Source organism: Gobio gobio (assembly GCF_949357685.1).
Source record: "Gobio gobio genome assembly, chromosome: 19".
Lineage (NCBI taxonomy): Eukaryota > Metazoa > Chordata > Actinopteri > Cypriniformes > Gobionidae > Gobio > Gobio gobio.
Genome location: NC_137112.1, coordinates 16,717,146 through 16,736,878, shown reverse-complemented (window position 1 = coordinate 16,736,878; position 19,733 = coordinate 16,717,146). Strand labels below are relative to the sequence as shown.

Genomic DNA, 19,733 nt, shown 5'->3' with positions numbered 1-19,733 from the left:
AATAGGCTACTCTCGTTTTAAGTGTTTTAAAATATATGTATATATATTTTTATTTAGAAGATGGTTAAAATAGGCTACTCAAAAAAGCGTGCAATTGTAGGCCATTAACAAAATGAGATCCACTGCATTTTCCACCCCCCCCCCCCCCCCCATATATAGCTGTAAAATGATTTTTACCCGAACTACTTGGAATATTTTGAAAAATACTTTAAATATAACACAATGGCTGTAAAATTGCTGGGTGACTATCAGGTGACTATTCGTCTCGTTTTACCATATTGTCTCCGGAAGGTGGCAGTATAGGCTAAATTTGAATTCCGCCTATACAGCTCCCCCCTCTGTATTTAATAAATGATTGTGTTTTAAACTATTTCTGCATTCAGATATCAGAATGTTTTATACAGGCCTAGGTAATGTTTTTTACTTTCAGTTGAGGGTTTTTATTGTGTTTTTACCGAATTGCTCAAAAACACAGAAAACATCGTCAACAAAAACAGCTGCACAAACTGCCTTTTTTTTTGGTCAGAATGTTTTTTATCGCTCTTACCCATACAAATCTAGCATATTCGTATCATATAGGATATCGTAAGAAATTTAGTTTGCAAAGTGCCAATTTGGCAAGGCCATGATACTTCAGTATTGATATGTTCACGCCCATCTTAAAATATATTTTTAAAAGTCTAGCCTATGCCTATATTCTTTAATTGTCTAGCCATTAATCTTTGTATTATGTATTATTATTGTTAATATTATTACTAGACTAGAGGTAGTAGGCTGTTTCGTAGTGTTATCCATGGTAGGCCTAGTTTGTGTGTGTGTGTGTGTGTGTGTGTGTGTGTGTGTGTGTGTGGGGGGGGGGGGGGTCGCATTTTTATGCACAAATTTGCACGTTCACTTTAGGGCAGTTAACGCCTATTTGTGTGATTACATTAGCACATATCTTGTGTTTTGTAAGTCGAGTAGGCTACATAGAACGGCTGAATGTGTTACGTCTGCACATAAGGGGGCTCCCAGCTCTTTGTTTTAGCACAAAGAAACTAAAGTCGCGAATTACCAGTAGTGGGATTATCTACCATCAACAACTGATATTAAAAAGAGCCCGTCCCCCATGTGTCTCTGGTGCAAAACATCCCTTCAAATCATGTGAAGCGCTGCTAGTCTTGCTAAAAATGATCAATCACGTAATAAATATATTTTATTTATTTTATTTGCGATGCCATTTCACTAAAGCACGTGAGCCATTCCACCGAATGAATAACATTTCAGTCCCCAGGACATTGTATGAAGTAGGCCTATACATTTTCATGGGAATTAACTATAAAATACATGTTATTATTAAGCAAAGAGTCCTACTGATATAAAATATATAATTTAAAACATTAGTAAAAACTACTGAGAACACACAAAAAGCATTTGTTAGGCTAGGCTACATGTCCCCGGTATGAAATATAGCCTAGCTAATCATTAAAATCGTTCAGAAATCTTTTTTTTATTTTTGTTGCCAATTTAAGTTACTTGCAATTGAAAGCAGAAGCGATTAATAATAATAATAATAATAATAATAAAAAAACAATACAAGTAAAGGCTGGTTGGATAGCTATTGCAAATACGTTTTAAGAGCTGGTTTAAATAGTGGCTTTTTGCAGTTGATCTTGTTTGAGAGATCCCACCTGTCAGTCGCTTTGTTCCAGTGTTTGGGGAATTAACTAACTAAATTAGTAGTCTACTAGTTGAAGTTGACAAATTTCTGCCTTGTTTAACTAGTCGAGAGGAATCAAGATCTTAAGAATGGTTGAATGGCAGGAAAACCACTGTCCAAAATGAAAGGATTACCCAAATAACAGGAAAATGCATGTTTTGGCTATAGCTATGATTTCTTCACTTTATTTGAATTTTTAAGCACTAAAATCATATCACAAAAACCCAAGGTGTATCTTATTTTAAATCATCAACATGATCAAAACTTTGCTGACGTGAGGTGATGCGTCTCTTTTGGAAATCTTTTCTTTACTGTTTTTTTTATTTTTTTTAGAAGGTAGCCTAAATGTAATAACTTTTGTATTGTTAGTAATATTTTACTGAATTGAAGCAGCTAGGTTTCCTTGATCCATACATAATTTATTTATTTATTTTTGAAAAATCATGTTAAAATGTGAGTATCAAATATGATTTCGAGGAAAGTTTATCCCCCCCAACAATAAAAACTAAAGAGCTTTGATCACAAAACTAAGCATTTAAATATCTTATGACATATTATTGTGAAATAGAGAGTAACAACTATGCATTTTATGTAATGCTAGACTGTTATAAAGATTGATCAGCAATTTCACCATACTTTTTGGCCATGTAAATAACAACATATGCACCAAATGTCCTATTTTTGCTCAGTTGGTGCCTCTGGATAAAAGTGTGGCATTTTTCCTTCTTTATGTAAGAGTATGAGATCCATATTATTCAATATCATGCTATATGAGCCATAAAACAAACAACACATATGCAAAGGTCTAAAGATTCAATTAAAAAAAGTCAATTATTTCATATGTCAGGGCTAAATCATGTTGATTGAAGTCGATGTCTTGTTATTCTCATGAAGAATCCAAATGAGCAGCGCAATTATTTCCTGACAGTTCACATTTAATAAAACACATAGCAGATCCCACCAATTTAAGTTCACATTATGATCTCACAAAAAGGAGAGGCAGCTTCAAAGAGAGACAGATATGTTTTGTTTTTTTACAGTGAAACAATCATGGATGTCTGCAGCAATTTTTATGGGTTGGCCATTCCGTTCTTTTCTGGGGCCCAATGGCTAACCTTAGGGGGGCGGCCTCATCACAAGGCCCAGGACAACTTTCTGAGCTTTCAACCCCCCCAAACATCATCCCATACCAAACGACAGCCCAGGTCTGCAGAGGAAAAGTGTCTGGGAAGGACTAATCGTAGGACAAAGAGAGTTGCTGGTGAGATCACTGGTGCCTTTCAGCATGGGCAGTGAGCTAACCAGGGTGTGGGACTTGTTTGACCTTTTGGCTCAGGCTTGCGGGTGCACGCAGACTGGAAACACAGCAGGAGGGTGGTGCTGGTTGCCAGACTTGTGTCTCCAAGCTGCTCTCTATACTAGTGACATAGGGAATAGGGGCCCGAAACACAGCAGGTGGTCAGCAACATGGCAGATCACCATGGCAGATTATTATATTCTATTGACTTTTAGAGTCCCCAGCAGGGTCCTGTCATGACGTGCATGATGTTTTTTTCCCTAATCGGACAGAGATGAAGGCAGACAGGGAATGTAACATGGTACCCTGTGGCAGGCTACAGGTCAAGGATGTGCTGGGTGTTTTCATTGAACAGGTCAGGTGGTAATTGTGTGCTCAGGCTAAAGCTACAATTATTAACCATGAGAAAATAAAGCAGAATTCTGTTATGGCACTGAGCAAGTGATAGCACTGGCTGAACAACAAAACTGCAGCATTATTATGGGATCTCATTATTGTTTGTATATGTATTTATTTTGATAACTGGTGGCTAAAAGATACCCTAATTTTATTGTAATAATAACTGTAACTGGTATTTTGAAGAAAGCTTCGATTGTCGAGTTCCCATCGTTTTTTAATAAGATGTGACACATTGGTGACCAACATTAAGTTTATGGGGTCTACAAAGAATTGAAGAGTTTGTGTGTATATATGTATAGGCCTATATTATGGAAGTCAGTGGAGAATAAGTGGGGACCAGAAACTGGTTACACACATTCTTCAAAATATCTTCTTTTTAACAGAAGAAAGAATTTCATACAAGTTTAGAACAACTTGAGGGTGAGTAGCCTAAATGATGACAGAATTTTCATTTTTTTTTGGGTGAACTAGCCCTTTAATGCTGTTGTTTACTAAAAGAGTGGTCAACTATAGATGCAAACTGTATTTTTTGTTAGGTTGTGTAAATAGTCATATGACTTTTTCTTAGTTTTTTTTTTTTTTTTAAAGGGGGGTAGCATTTTAAATCAAGCTATTCCAATGAGTAAAACTGACCCCTTATTATAATAACGTAGGCTATGCAAATGTGCCTTTACTAATCAGGACATAATTTTCTATGTTTTCTATGTTTATGCTGTTGTTTACTAAAAGACAGCCCATGTGCGCGCGCCCCACCCACGAGCTTCAGCGGGCTATTTAAAGCGTGTAGACAACAGCAGAAGCAACGAGACCATCAATGCAACATTACAGATCATGCTGGATTTATCTCCGGACTGGATTATTCAACACATTCAGTATAGCTATTCATTATAAAACTCAACTCAGCTTCATGATATAATCAAATGAAGTAGCAAGACGTCAAGTTATCTAATCAACTGAGGACTTAATCTTTCTTATATTTTTTAAAGAATACGTTAATAAATATGATTCCAGCGCAGCTGATCTCAACTTTGATAGTGGCGTGGGGTTGCAGTGTGCTCGCGGACGCAATGCAAGCTAACTTCACCCTGGATAATGACATTCAGTCCAGCTTCATCCAGCGGCGGTTGAAGAGCCAGGAGCGCAGGGAGATGCAGCGGGAGATCCTCTCCATCCTCGGGCTGCCGCACCGGCCCCGTCCGCTCCTACACGAGAGACGCACCGCAGCTCCCATGTACATGCTGGATCTGTATAACGCCATCCTGGAGGATGGAGATCTGCGCAGCGGGATTGCGTACTCTTATGAACCGGCATACACGACCCCGGGACCCCCGATGATGACCCAACAGGACAGTCGCTTTCTCAGCGATGCCGACATGGTGATGAGCTTTGTCAATCTGGGTGAGCAGATCAGATCAGTTATCATATCGCAATTTAATCAGTTTAACAAAGAGGATATGATCTTTAACAAAGAGGATATGATCTTGGTGGATTGCATAAACCACTTAGAATTTTATATAGCTATATATATATATATATATATATATATATATATATATATATATATATATATATATATATATATATATATATAGGTATTTAGGTCAAGCCTCTTCCTATCAAAAAACATTTTGATTGTATTGGGTTCTTGAGAACTATGATTCTTTGGAGATGACAAAAAGTTTTGTTTGTCTCTTGTTTATTTACATTATAGGTAGCCTATATTTAAAAATAATCATTCACACAGAGAAAAAAAGGGTGTCAAAATTGTACCTTTAAGGGTACAACAGCTTGTCCTTGGGGCAGTACCCTTAAAATGATGTCTTTGTACCTTTTTACCACAAAAATGTTCATTAGTTTAGCAGTAGTAGCTTAAGGTACGTATTTGTGCTCTAAGGTAAAAAGGGTGTCCTACATAAATGTCATGTTAAGGGTACTGCCCCAGGGACAAGCAAGTTGTACCCCTAAAGGTACAAATTTGACACCCTTTTTGTGTGTTGTGTGCTTTTGCTTCTACTTTGAACCTTTCTTTTATGATAAAGTGTTTTATAGTATTAGATGTGTGTTATTAATCAAAGCTCTTAATATTCAATGTGTTAAGCAAATGTATGCCCAAATCTGGAATAGCAGCTGCATTTAAAATCCAAATAATGTGTTTTGCAGTAATTCCATTTAAGAGAGATACAAAATGTGATGCTTTATTTTATTTTTATTGGTTACACTTTATTTTAAGGTGACCATTACATTGTACTTACTCAAATAAGTACTGAGTAATATCAATTAATTACATACATATACTTTAGAGTTACAGGTAGGGTTAGTTACTTGTAATTATGCATAATTTACTGTTATTAACATAGTACATGCTGTAACGTTTTTTTTTTTTACTTTCCTAAATTGACTTATTCAACACTGTTAAATGTAATGGCAGCAACCGTGTATCCAATTTCCACAGAATCCCCTCAAAGCTCTGAGACATGGGGTTTAATGGGGCTTTGTTTCGCATGACTAGGATTTAGGGAGGCATTTTTTGGAGAGTGCTGAGGGCAGTAGACATGGAGGGTCACATACATCATCCAAACACTCTTACTTTCAAGACTAGACCTCTTAGTGTGTGTGAAAAGTTTGAATGTGTGTGGTCGAAAGAGATGCTGAATATTTGAAAGACAGGGCTTTAATTTTATTCAGAGATGTGGACATGAGTGCAGTTGCGTGAAACTAATGATGCAAATGTGTTTGCCAAAGTGTGTAATTATTAAGTCCACAAGGGCAAGATTTGGTCAGTGAATTCCTTGAACATTTCTTGAACCCAATTCATGTCTTTGTTTCCTTTGCACAAGGAAAAAAGTATTCCAACACACTAGAATTTCATCAAATGAATTTCATCAAATATTCTACACATTTAATGAGAGGGCAGGCTTACGATGTGTTTGTAATCAGTGTTGGAAGGGGTGATCGGGCTGGTGTAGCACAGGGTGTTTTCTTTCTGATGTCTGGCAGAATAATCACCCTGGAGCCCACCCTAGCAACTACTCAGAGCATCTTAGCAACCATGTAGCAATAAAACATTTGCAACTCCCCTTAGGAAACACCTTTAAAGGCCTACCAACTACCAAGCAACCAGCACTGTAGCAACTTCTTAGGCATCCCTTCAAATCTGAAATCGCTCTTTAAGCTTCCAAAGAGTATAGCACACATTGATTATATAAACTTCAACCTCTCTCCAAACTGCACAATGTTTATAGCCTTTAAATGGTTTTAAACTTCAAGTCAAGATTTTTTTTCAGTCCAACTATCTAAAATATTAATGTGTTAATTTTGACAGAACAAGATTCCATTTAAACTGGTTGAAATGGACATAATAAAAAAAATACATTTTAAAATCATATACAATGCGTTGTCAAGCTAACATCAAAGTTTGCTTTCCCAAACTTTCCTTTTCTAGTTTTAATTTACAAAGAGGTTGTGGTTTTCCAGTAACCTGGTTGTGACCTCATAGAGCAGCTTGTGGTAAAAATGACTCCCGTTTTCCATGTTTACGTGTTTCACATAGAAGTTTGACACAGACACTGATGCTCCTAATAATGAAAATGTTAAAATCCTCCACAACTTTTCTTATCAGAATCAAGACCTTTCACGCTTATTTGGCCTATTTAGACTGGCATGTTTTTAAACCAAAAAAACTCAATTAAATGAAGTGTTTGACATGGAATAAAAGGCTGCAGCAGACACCTAATCAGTTTACATTTAAGATAAAAAGTCAACCAAGATTGTCATAACCAAACATAAATGAACAGCGATCCCTTATGTGAATTGTTAATCCAAATTCCATGCAACTCTAAACTCCAAGTAGAAGCATGCACAACACGCAGTGTACAAATCCACCTGTTTTTGTTCATAAGCTGATTTTAAAGAAAGTAAGCAGATTTTACCTCAGATTTCTTGCCTCGCCATCAAAAGCCGATTAGACCCCCAATTAGTTTTTCAGCCATCTCAGAAAACACATTTGTCATTGTCTGTTTAGCATTTAGCCTAGCATGGAGACAATAGAATGCTCTCTTGTTAACTTCTAAAGCCACTATTTGTAAAGTTTATTCAATGTTTTAAATACCTTTGAATCGTCTTTTGGGGGCTTTTCTAAGCAAATATTGATTGATTGATTGATTGATGTAATTCATTTTATTAAAACCTTTAATTGATTGATAGCACATATCCCACAACAGAAAATGGCTTGCATCTGCAAGTGTAATGATTATTTTTACTCAACAGAGATTAAAACAATTCAAACTGGTTGTTCTGCCAAGTGTATTGGCCCTCATGCCTGTCCTCAGATCAAGGATTAAGTGTTAGAACACAGCACATGGTGCTGCATGCATATCTGAGTGCAGATCATTGCATCATGGTATTTCACATAAACGCACCAAACCTTACAAGCAATTATTGCCTCCATAAAATACCCATGTTTTTCTTTCCACTGTTTAATTGCGGTCAAACAAATGACTCGATATTTTGAGTATGCACATACCTCAGAGTTCTTGCTCTCAGAGTGCTTCCCCCTGTAACCGCGCTCTTGCAAGATAGTGAGATGTTGGAAAACACTCAAATGCATCACTGTTCCCTAGCATAGGATGTCATGAACTCACAAACAGGATGTGTATGTAAAGATGAGGAATCATCAGGACTGTTTCCCTGAATACCTGCAGGAGGTTACTTGAAAACCTTGGAGTGAGTGGAGGGGTGGTACTCAAGGACGACAGACTGGTTAGCATTGTAAAAAACAGCGCAATACCTCCAGGAAATGTTCTGCTCATGCCACCGTCAGACTGGAAATTCTGAGGATGGCCTCAGCTGGGTTAGGGCTGGGTGGAAACAACATGGGGGTTAAGTCTGTGTCGGCCAAGACTTCATTATGATTTTTTTTTTCTCTGCACTCATGGAGATACTTTATTTGAGCCTCTCTTGCTGTTTATGGGTGTGAATTAACACAGATCCAGATGCCTATTGCCAACAAAAGAGGAAATGAGGCCTACCCCACTGAAAAAAATAGCTTGGAACTGTTGTTTCAGAATGTTATGCTGGAATGGTCAAGCTGGTTTCTTTGGGGAAGCTAGTTGATCCCAGCATCCACAACCCAACATATGCTGGGTGATATGGTGGTCTTTCAACAGGATAGGAACAACCTTGTCCCAGATGTGGTCAACCATATCTAGAATATTTTAAACAAGCCAGATGCTACTTAAGACCTCTTCCTTATCCGGTATTTGATTAATTTACCACAGTTAACAGGTCTCTCAGGTTAGCATGGCAAGGAGTCTCCATCTGAGCCACCAATATACTATCTGAACATGCATGTGTATCCATTACGTATATGTTTAAATGGGGCACCGTTGGTTTCCGGGCCAGGCCTTTAACAGAGCTTTTCTTGTGGTTGGCACATGTGTGTGATTGAAGTCTATGGTGGGTGGGTGCAGGGCCTGTGGTTTCTCCCCCAGCTTCACTCCCCAGGGTACCCAGCGCCCAGATCAATCACTAGCTTATGGAAGCAAACATTTCTTTTTTGGACACAGTGATGTGGGTGAGGCAATCAAGCGTAAGCGTTCAGTGTGACTCCACTGTGTTTCTGACAGAATGAAGTCTGGGTAATAGTGACTTATGCTGTGGTGTGAGTGTGTGTACTCATTAGCTGGCAGCGGCACTGTGAAGTTAAATGAGACAAAAGCTTGTAGTTTGCATTGACACCAAACCAACTAGGCACAGAGTCTGACATTTTAAATAGAAAACATTCCATGCAAAATATCAGTTAATAACACTGATTATGGATGTCACTCCACAAACTCAATATTGGTGAAAAATGAATGTGGACTGTGACACAAAGAAAATAGACACCAATTAGATAATAAAAGTATTTTAAATAATATTTCTGACCACATAATGGACAGTCACACTGTGACTAATTTCCACATTATTGTCTTAAAACAGCTAACATTAAAGCGATAATTCACCCAAAAAAAGAAAATGATTTACTCACCCTCAAGCCATCCAAGGTATATATGACATTCTTCTTTCAGACGAATGCAATCGGAGTTATATAAAAAAAAATATCCTGGCTCATCCAAGCATTATAATCGCAGTGAATGCCAGACCAAAATTTGAAGCTCAAAAAAATGCATCCATTATAAAAGTAATCCACATGGCTCGGGGGGTTAGTAAAAGCCTTCTGAAGCTAATCGATGGGTTTGTGTAAGAAAAATAACCATATTTAAAACTTTATCATTTAAATTTTTGGGTGAACTATCCCTTTAATAATATTAATAGATAATTGTATGTTTATGTGCAGCTAAATTAAATTATAATAGAATTTTGTTTTGTTTTTGAAGGACAGTTAAATTACATTTCATACCTATTAACAGTATTAACTCATTCATCTCCCCCTTTCTGAAGTGGATCCAGAAGAAGAACTCCATTTGTATCATCAGCACCGTAGAGAGTTCCGCTTTGACCTCTCCCGCATCCCAGTGGGTGAAACCGTGACTGCCGCAGAGTTCCGTATCTACAAGGACTTTGTGCATGAGCGTTATGAAAATGAGACATTCCATGTCAGTGTGTTCCAGGTGCTTCAACAGCAGTCCAAAAGGTATGTCATTATGAAATATATTAGGAAAAAAAAACGTGTGTTTGGCCATTCAGCCCATGACATCGCTTAAAACATTATTTGTAATATCAAATCTCATCCTTTCATTGAAAATCTGTTCTATTGTAAAATATGTCCGATAATGGAAGTAAAATGGACATGGTGTTTCACGTTGACTTTTAATTTTGATGTGCATCTGTTTGCCCTGGGCCTTTAATGGTTTGGTTATTTATGTGTCGGCTGTAAGTTAAGGATATAATTTTTCAGATATGTAAAATTCACGACTTTGGTATGTTCAATTTGGTTAGGTTTTTAATAGAGCAGGCTCTGGTCATAATAAAAAACACAGGGAGATGTCTGAAATGAAACATATGCCACCACTCACACTTTTTAAGCCTAAATGTGGGAGGGATGGACCTACACTCACACACACACACACACACACACACACACACACACACACACACACACACACACACACACACACACACACACACACACACACACACACACACACACACACACACACTGATTTGTCTGCCCAACAGTACATGTCTTGTGCCAGGGCTCCCACAGAATTCCTCAGTCTGATTTACGGTGTGGCCGCTAACAAGCAGTGAGGGCAGCCGCCATTACAAAGCCATTACTGTCAATTATCGAGATGCAAAGTCCTCAGTGGAAGGGAGGTTCTCTGCCCCTGACATCTGGAGAAACACCCCGTTCTCCACTCAAAATGATTTCCCCTTCATTCCCTCATCCTTGATCACACTTCTTCTTGAAAGTTCTGATTGTGTCCGTAAAATGAAAAACCTGAAGAAGTCCTCCAGGTGAGACGTGCCCAGACAGACTGTCTCTCTTGAGTTCTCCAATTGCTTGTCCTAAATTACATGCACACTAAAGCATTATCCACCCCCGATGCACACATTCCCTGTGAAGACCACCCATTGTGAATCATCCTTCCTGCACCTCTCCCATTGTCATGCAGAGACGGTTCACCCCGTTGATGCGCACAGACAGCAAGGCGACTAGACACCTAGTCTCCTGATGCCCTCAAGGTTTGAAATCCTACCTGTAAGTCAAGTCATTGTTCAGGAGAGCCATCCAGAAGCCCCGTTTTCATCACCGGAGGACAATCTGATGTCTTTTAAGTAACATCACATTTAATCAGAGAGAATTTCGAGCTGTCTTGGAAACATGTTGTTGCCTGTGCAGCGTCAGTTGTTTTTGATTTTATGGGTCATATGAGCCAGACCTCAAGTTTTTATCTCATGGAATAGAGCTTATTTTGTGTTATCTTTATCTGAGAAGGATAACAAGTTCTGGCATGAGATGGCATTTTAGCTTCTCATTTCCTTGTCTGCAAAGGAAACCTCATGAAGAAATCATGATGTTAATGCTAATGACGCTCAAATTCGACTACATTATGAATGACGATTTACATGTAAACTACACTGAAGTAAAAGTCTCACTGAGACACATGGCCACATTTACCGTTGTCTGGCCAATTTTATATTTTTGGTTGGTCTTACAGATTCGCTGTGTTGACCAGGAAGCTGCTTGGTTTGAAAGTGAACTATGTGTGAGCTATGCGTTATATATTTCTACCGTGCTGAAAAACCCAACATTGCTGGTCACCAGCATAAGGTATGTTTTGCATGCTAGGACATGCATGGGATGTTGTTTGCTGGTTTGCTGGTCACCTCAAGGGGAAGCGGGAGTACCTGTGGACCAGCTACACCAGCTGTTTTGCTTGAGAACAGCATGACTATGCTGGTCCACCAGCTAGACTTGCACTATACCAGCTTCAACCAGAATAAACCAAATTCATGCCGTGTTTATACTGGCTTTTTCAGCAGGGTACACCATTGACAATGAATAGACCTTTTTTTGCCTGAGAAATTTAGCTAATGTTATAGATAGATAGATATAGATAAATTAAATTCACTACTTAAATTAGAAGATCTAATCATTCTATGGGCCCTATCTTGCACCCAGCGCAATTGACTTTGTACACCGACGCATGTGTCATTCCTATTTTGCACCCGCGCAAAGCGCTCTTTTCCCTCCACAGAAGCACGTCGCTAAACTAGTGAATGAACTTGCGCTCCCTGGGCGGTTCAGCGCAAAAAAGGAGGCGTGTTCCGGCGCAAACAATCCCTGGTGCTATTTTGCTGTTCCATTAAACAATTGCGCCACTGACCAGAAAAAACCTAGTCTAAAGTCAGTGGCGCGTTGCGCGTTGTTCATTATGCTATTTTAAGGGCGCATGCTTGACCATAATGTATAGCGTGCACAACGCGCATACACTTTGCTCATGTAACCTACACAGATGCAACAGTTATTTTTGCAAATCATAAATTGTTACACTAAAAAAATATTAACACATGAGATGACGGAAATCATTGTGGTGTGCCACGAAGATGTGAAAAAATAGGCATAAATCTAGATTGCAAATGATTCAGGCTAATTGTAATAATTAAGGATAAGACCTGTTTGCCCAATAGTGGCAAGACATATATGTATATAAGGACATCTGACAAATTGGTTTGTCCGTCAAGAACCAGGAAAAAAAATCGACTGAAAAACTGAAAAAACTGAAAGACTGAAAAAAAAAAAAGACTGTGAAATCACCTTTACCATAATGTACAACATTACAACTTCACTTATCTGTCTTTCACTGCTCTTACAAGAACATCAGTCTCCTCGGCTGTGAACCGCTCCTGGCGTGCGCCTGGTAAATACGCCATAATAATAGCAATCCATAATGGAACTTGCGCACCTGCTTTTAAAGGGAATGTTGGATGACGCTCGGATTGGTTTATTCACGTTACGCCCAAACCACACCTATGAATAATGAAGCTACTTCAGACAAACCCATTTTAGATTTGCGCCGGGCGCAAGAGCCATTTATCCCGCCGGGAAAATAGCAACAGCGCCGAGACCCGCCCACAAAGTTACTTGCGCTTCGCGCTTTGACACTTGCGTTTCAGATCGTTAAAATAGGGCCCTATGTCTGTAGTTAGTGGTGCTTAGTCATAATGTGTTTGTTATTTGAACAAATAAAAAAATTAAAGTTCAGCATGTATCTTGTTCCCATTGACCCATATATGACCTTTTCTGACCCTGCTTAGGGAGTTGTACCTGCTAGACTCACGAGTGATATGGGCGGCAGAAGAGGGATGGCTGGTATTTGACCTCACGGTCACCAGCAACCACTGGGTCATAAACCCTGGTCAGAACTTGGGACTGCAACTTTCTCTAGAAACAGCACATGGTAAGTAACTTCAAATATCAAGATATCTTTATAACATAACCTGCCAAACTACCATCCTACTATATGGCATTATAGTACTTAAAGGGTTAGTTCACCCAAAAACGAAAATTCTGTCATTAATTATTCACCCTCATGTCGTTTCAAACCTGAAAGACTTTCGTTCATCTTCGGAACACAAATTAAGATCTTCTTAATGAAATCTGATAGCTTTCTGTCCCTCCACTGACAGCCTATGCAACTATTGAAACTTTCAAGCCACAGAAAGGTAGTAAAGGCATCAAAAAAGTAATCCATGTGACTCCAATGGTTTTACCTTAACTTTAGTGATGTTTTATTAACAAATTTCAGGTGGAGTAGATCATTAAACTTAATTAAACACAAGTGGAGCTTGTGGGTTGTGATACTCTGGGTTCGGGCCAAAATTCAGAGCCCGGAGCCCTCCCCCGGGCAGCACGCCAAATACGCATAATCTTTACTCTATTTAATTTGATGTAAGTGTGATCTCGTGAATGAAGTCGGGATTGCTTTGTTTGCGCAAAAACAAAACAAAACATAATTTACCACTTTATTTGCAAAATATTAATATCCAACATCTTGTCTGATGCTGCCTTCACATGCTATCGGACATTTCCTACTTCCCACCTCGGAAGTCGAGAATACGAGTTCATTGCATTCAAATTTCGACTTGAGAGGGCGTTCAGGTCCTATTTATTAACTAGGAAACTAGTATTTACGATAATTCCGATAGCATGTGAAGGCAGCATTAATCTCCAATGTTTTTACTACCTTTCTGGAGCTTGAAAGTGGTCGTTGTGTAGGTTGTCAACTGATAGACAGAAAACTCTCAGATTTCATTAAAAAGATCTTCATTTGTGTTCCAAAGATGAACGAAAGTCTTACATATTTGGAACAACATGAGGGTGAGTAATTCATTACATAATTTTTTATTTTTGGGTCAACTAACCCTTTAGATGAATAGTTGGCAAAAATGAAAATTCTGTCATCATTTATTCACCATCATGTCGTTCCAAACCTGTATGAATTTCTTTCCTCTGTGAAAGACAAATTAAGATATTTTGAAAAATGTTCGGGACAGCAAAAACAAACTATTGGAATGACATGATAACTCATAAGCAGAATATTTATCTTAAAGTAATCATGCAACTCACTGTCGCCCTCTGTAGGTCAAAGAATGAACCCAAGGAGAGCAGGTCTGGTGGGCAGCAGTGGACCTCAGAATAAGCAGCCGTTTATGGTGGCGTTTTTGAAAGCGTCAGGAATCCACCTCCGTAGTGTACGCTCAGCATCAGGAAACAAACAGAGGGGTCACCACCGTTCTAAAAACCCCAAACCTGGTGTTGCACCCAGCCAGGTGGCTTTAAAGACAGCCGAGGCCACAGGTAACACTTCTTACAATACAATGTTATCTTGTCTTAGTTAATTGTTGTAATTTTCAGCCTTATGCATTTTTTTATTTAATTTCTACCATCGGACATATATACCATCATACTACCTAACTCTAATAAACATACAAATGTGCTACATATAATAATCCTTCCTCCTGTTCTATGCAGACGGTGCCAGTGTAGACCCCAAACAAGGCTGCAAGAAGCATGAACTCTATGTCAGCTTCAGAGATCTGGGATGGCAGGTACAGTGAGCTTCCTGTTTCAGACACCTTTCATTGTATGCCTTTATCTCCTCTAAACTTTCTCATCTCTTCTCTTCTATCTTTTTTTTCGTTTCCAGGACTGGATCATTGCTCCAGAGGGTTACGCTGCGTACTACTGTGAAGGAGAATGTGTGTTTCCTTTGAACTCTTATATGAATGCCACAAACCATGCTATTGTACAGACACTGGTGAGTCCTACAAAAAAAAAATTCTGTTAAATGAATGGTTAACCCAATAATTATAATTTTTTCATCATTTAATGATCAACGTGTCATTCCAATATCATATAATTGTCTCTCTTACACAATGATATTCAAATGTTTCGCCTCTTTTTGTTCACACAATGAAAATCAATAGGGTCCAAAACTGAGCAAAATTTAAGCGGTTATACAATCAAATCAAATCAAATTATTGATCAACTCAAGTACATAAAGCCCAACTCAAATATGGCGACACGTCAATAACATCATATCTCACTGGTAAAAAAATTGTGAGCCAAGGTATTCTAAAGGGCTTTTCACACTTGAAATAGTTACCCGTGGGCCATTCTAAACCCCAGGTAAACTGAACCCTGGGTTATCTTGCTTCACGTTCCACACTGCTCATAAATTACCCAGGTTTAATAATAAATCCTGGATATTCATATAATGACGTTTCACACTGTTAAGTGTGCACACCGGAGCACTTTCGACGCATCTTTGTGTTCATACCAAAGCGATTTACACGTGCAAATTCACTCCCTGACAGTAGATGCTGCTTTTGATTTTGATTGCAGATCAAATAGGATTTGATGGAAACTCACCATTCGATGGAGAATTCCTCTCCATAACAACTCCCTCTTATCGAGATTTTTGTAGTCGCTGCGGCATTTGTCATAAAGTTGTTCAGACACCAAAGAGACCAGCAGCTCTACATTCATCTTGCCTCGTTGCATCGAACTTATACATACTTACTTCCTCTTCGTCGTCTTCTTCTTAGGTATCAATGTGTTCTCGGCAAGACCGTGTTGTGCTTGAGCACTACCAAGTCTTGTTTTACTGTAACTTCAGCAGCTCCAGGCACGTGAACAAAAGTGGCAATCTCATTGATTCAAACCAGGGCTTAAAAACGGAAAAAAATATCAATCGGTTCACTCCGAGCAGAATCGATATTTTAATGTTTCCGTTTTTGCGTTCCTCATTAAACATTACTGTTCCGAAAACGGTTTGATTTGAAAAAATAACGGTTAATAACGTTATTTTAATTTAGCCTATACTTTAAACAAATATGTATAAATAAAGACTTATTTTCACTCAATAATAATATAACGCATGATAATTAAACTTGAATATTTATTTCATAACATTTTTAAAACCATAACAGAAATACATGCATTATTTACAAAGCATAAACAGCGGGACAAATATTGACCTGTTTTAATGGAGCGGAAAGTGGCCCTCTATATGCCTATTCTTTTCAGAAGAGTGATAACATTCTTTGTACATAACTTTTTTTTCAACACGACTTGTTTTAAAAATTGCATGAATAAAGAATAAATAAACTGGATAACCATTGCTCTTTTAATGCACCGTCAACTGGTATTTTCAAAGCAAACACTGCGCAACACGTCCTTGCATCACATAATCAAATTCAGTCAGCTAATAAAGCTTGATCATTTAATGCAATATAACATACCATTTAATACGAAGCATCAACTGTCTATATAGAAAACATTGACCTGTATTGGCAATCTGAAAGACTATAGGAAAAATGTTTGATAGATGCTAGTAACCTACTTGGATAGGCTTAAACGAAATCCACAAACTAGCCTAAATCAGACTATTTGAGCTTAAAGTCCGTACTGCTTATTTAAACATACGAAAAGAATGTCCTCCAATACCTTTCATTGTAGACCTCAGTGGTGAAAGAAATGTACTTGAGGCATGAAAATGCGCGCTCTACACTGACTTGCGTTACCGGTAGATTCATAGATGACTGGTGCGCGGGCATTTCACTCACGCTTGATCCGTCAACGTCACATGCTGTACTACTCTATTCATTATTGGTCACTGCCAAATTAAAATATTGAAGAGAACGATAAAATAACGCTATTAACCGGTTAATGGTCATTTGAAATTAACGTTTCTGTTCAGAACTCACATTGGCGCCCTTTGTTTAGTCACGAGGCATTAAACGTCATCATCCAAGTGTGCGCGATAATCGTCCTCGTGTGAACAAGCCTTAAATTCCTAAACCTTGGGTTAACATTCTAATTTGCATATTTGCTGTGTCAGTGTCCTTTGCTGTGGACGAACGCAGCACACAACTGGTTTACATAAGCATACTAGCATTGTGCATCCTCTTTTTATATATTGCTCATTGTACTATCAAGTTTTTCCGGAATGGAGCTTTCAAACTATAAAGGTAAAAATTTAACAATCTCTTCTTTTCATTTTCATAATTTCCAGTCATTTTCCATCACAATTTGACATTTTCCCCCCTCAAACACTGAAACTACTATTTACACAACATGTAGTACACAACATGACTGTCCAAAGTGAAGTTCACAAACGTAATTTCAGGAGGAGTGAACCCATCTCGTTACCATACTCATCATCCAAGCATTAGTAGTCCCACTGGGGGTATATCTAAGCTTGAAATTGCTTCCTCAAGCCAATTTGAGTGTGCACACTGACACGCAAAACTTGGCTTTGTTTTTTTGGTTTGACGCGCCACATTAAAATTAGCCAACCAATAAGATTGCCGCTTTTGTTCACGTGCCTGGAGCTGCTGTAGTTTCAGTAAAACATGACTTGGTGGCGCTCAAGCACAAATCAGTCTTGCCGAGCACACATTGATACCCAAGAAGAAGATGACGAAGAGGAATTAAGTAGATGAAGAAGACGATGCAATGAGGCAAGATGAATGTAGAGAGGCTGGTCTGTGCATAGATATCTATAATAAAGGCTAGATGTCTCGTCCGCGCTGCTGGCCAATGGAGGTCGACGTCTGCGCCTGGCGGCCATCTTGTCACCGGCAGCTCGCTCACTCGTAACATTGTTTTCATGGTGCACGCACTTTTTAAATAACCATAACTTGCTAAATTTTCTACCGATTTTCAAACTGTTTGGTTTGTTATTAACGTCAGAGATGTAGTTATGACACTGTATACTTATGAACATTTTTTCATAATTTGTTCAAGCATCCATAATTATAGCCACGTTAATAACGTTTGTAAGAAACCAAACCATTTGTAAATCTGTCTAGATTTGGTGCAGATCACTCGCCTTACATCAGGTACCACAGAACTCTGCCTGTGACAAGATGGCTGCCGGCCGCACGTTCATTCGGCTCATTGCCAGTGAAAAGCGTTTGGGTATGAACACAAAGACACGTTCAAAAAAATTCTCAAAAAGCGCTGGCGATAATCGTGTGCAATAATCGTCCCGGTGTGCATATGCACAAGGCAATTAAGACTGTGAAATTGGTGCTAACCCTGCTCCAGAGAAGTGTTTCATAACCCCAGGTAAAAAGCGGTGCTAAGCCCTATGCTTTTAAATTACAAGTGTGAAACATTCCTCTATCCAGGGTTAAAAGCGGGGTTTAGAACGACTAAGGGCGCAGTGCCCTTAATTAAGCCCTTAATTGTTTGGAAATTTGCTGAGCTCTCTGTGGAGTTCTATACAGGAAACGGGCATTAGTAATACAAGTTTATGTTCAACTATTTAACATTTATATACTTATGCTCTGCAGTTGTTATCATTATAATGTTTCACTTCAAATCATGTATTTCTCTGGTCTTCCTAGGTCCATTTCATAAACCCAGAAACAGTCCCGAAGCCCTGCTGTGCTCCAACTCAGCTGCACGGAATTTCCGTTTTGTATTTCGATGACAGTTCCAATGTAATATTGAAAAAGTACCGCAACATGGTCGTCAGAGCCTGCGGATGCCACTAATCACTACTTCTGCCCTTGATGGAGGGATTCATAAAGGATGGAAAAATATGGGATGCAAATACTTATTTTTTTGACTATCATGTGCCCAGGGAGGAAAGAGACTCATTACTGGAGCCAAACTGGACTTTTCTGTTAGAAGAGAATACACTCAAAGCATACTTTTTCATGTAAAACTCAAAACTCCTGGAACCGTATGAGGTTGACCACAGCTGAGTCAAGTGTGTGGCGTTCTGGCTTTCATTTCTGTATAGAAAGCCAAGTTTAGAGTATCAAAGAAGACATAAGCAGATGCAGAGAGAAAAAAAAACTGGCCTCAGAGATTTAACCAGACTGACCAGGGAAGATGCAATTGATTTAAGCACATTGCTCTATAGAGATTTAATTACAAAAAACACTTGTATGGCATGATTTATGTATATAATTCACTGAAGTAATTTCTGGAAAAAATCTTGCCATGACTAACCTTATCAAAAAGTCTGAGACCACTAGTGAAAATGTTTGTATTTTGGTGAAATGAAAATGATTTTATTTTTTTTATATTTTTTCCTTTAAAAATTATATTATAAGCATAACAATGTGAGTAAAAAAAAGAATGAAAAACAAATATGGATTTGAGAATGTTTTAGTACTTGGTATGTCCTCCTTTCAGCATGATTTGAAAATAGAGCATCTTGTGTGTTTCAGTGGGAGAATTCATAATCTTAAATATTTATTTGTAATTTTACATCAAATTCGGTTACTTCCAGGCTTAAATGAGATGTTAAAGGGATAGTTCACCCAAAAATGAAAATTAGCTCATAATTTACTCACCCTCAAGTCATCCTAGGT

The 19,733-nt window shown here is 38.4% G+C and overlaps 1 protein-coding gene across 1 annotated transcript; it reads left to right on the top strand.

The window, feature by feature from the left end:
* Positions 1-4,190: 4,190 nt before the first annotated feature.
* bmp7a (bone morphogenetic protein 7a) lies at positions 4,191-19,487 on the top strand. Its single transcript, XM_079843946.1, has 7 exons — positions 4,191-4,793; positions 9,834-10,026; positions 13,155-13,297; positions 14,482-14,697; positions 14,872-14,948; positions 15,047-15,157; positions 18,756-19,487. The coding sequence occupies exons 1-7, from the start codon at positions 4,397-4,399 to the stop codon at positions 18,903-18,905; spliced, it is 1,287 nt and encodes a 428-aa protein (XP_079700072.1). The 5' UTR covers positions 4,191-4,396; the 3' UTR covers positions 18,906-19,487.
* The last annotated feature ends 246 nt before the right edge of the window (positions 19,488-19,733 follow it).

Bases quoted from the DNA above. Each gene is read 5' to 3' on its own strand.
- bmp7a (XM_079843946.1), top strand. From the start codon at position 4,397: ATGATTCCAGCGCAGCTGATCTCAACTTTGATAGTGGCGTGGGGTTGC. The intron at 4,794-9,833 runs GTGAGCAGATCA...CCCTTTCTGAAG, and splicing joins GATGAGCTTTGTCAATCTGG to TGGATCCAGAAGAAGAACTC. The intron at 14,949-15,046 runs GTACAGTGAGCT...TTTCGTTTCCAG, and splicing joins TCAGAGATCTGGGATGGCAG to GACTGGATCATTGCTCCAGA.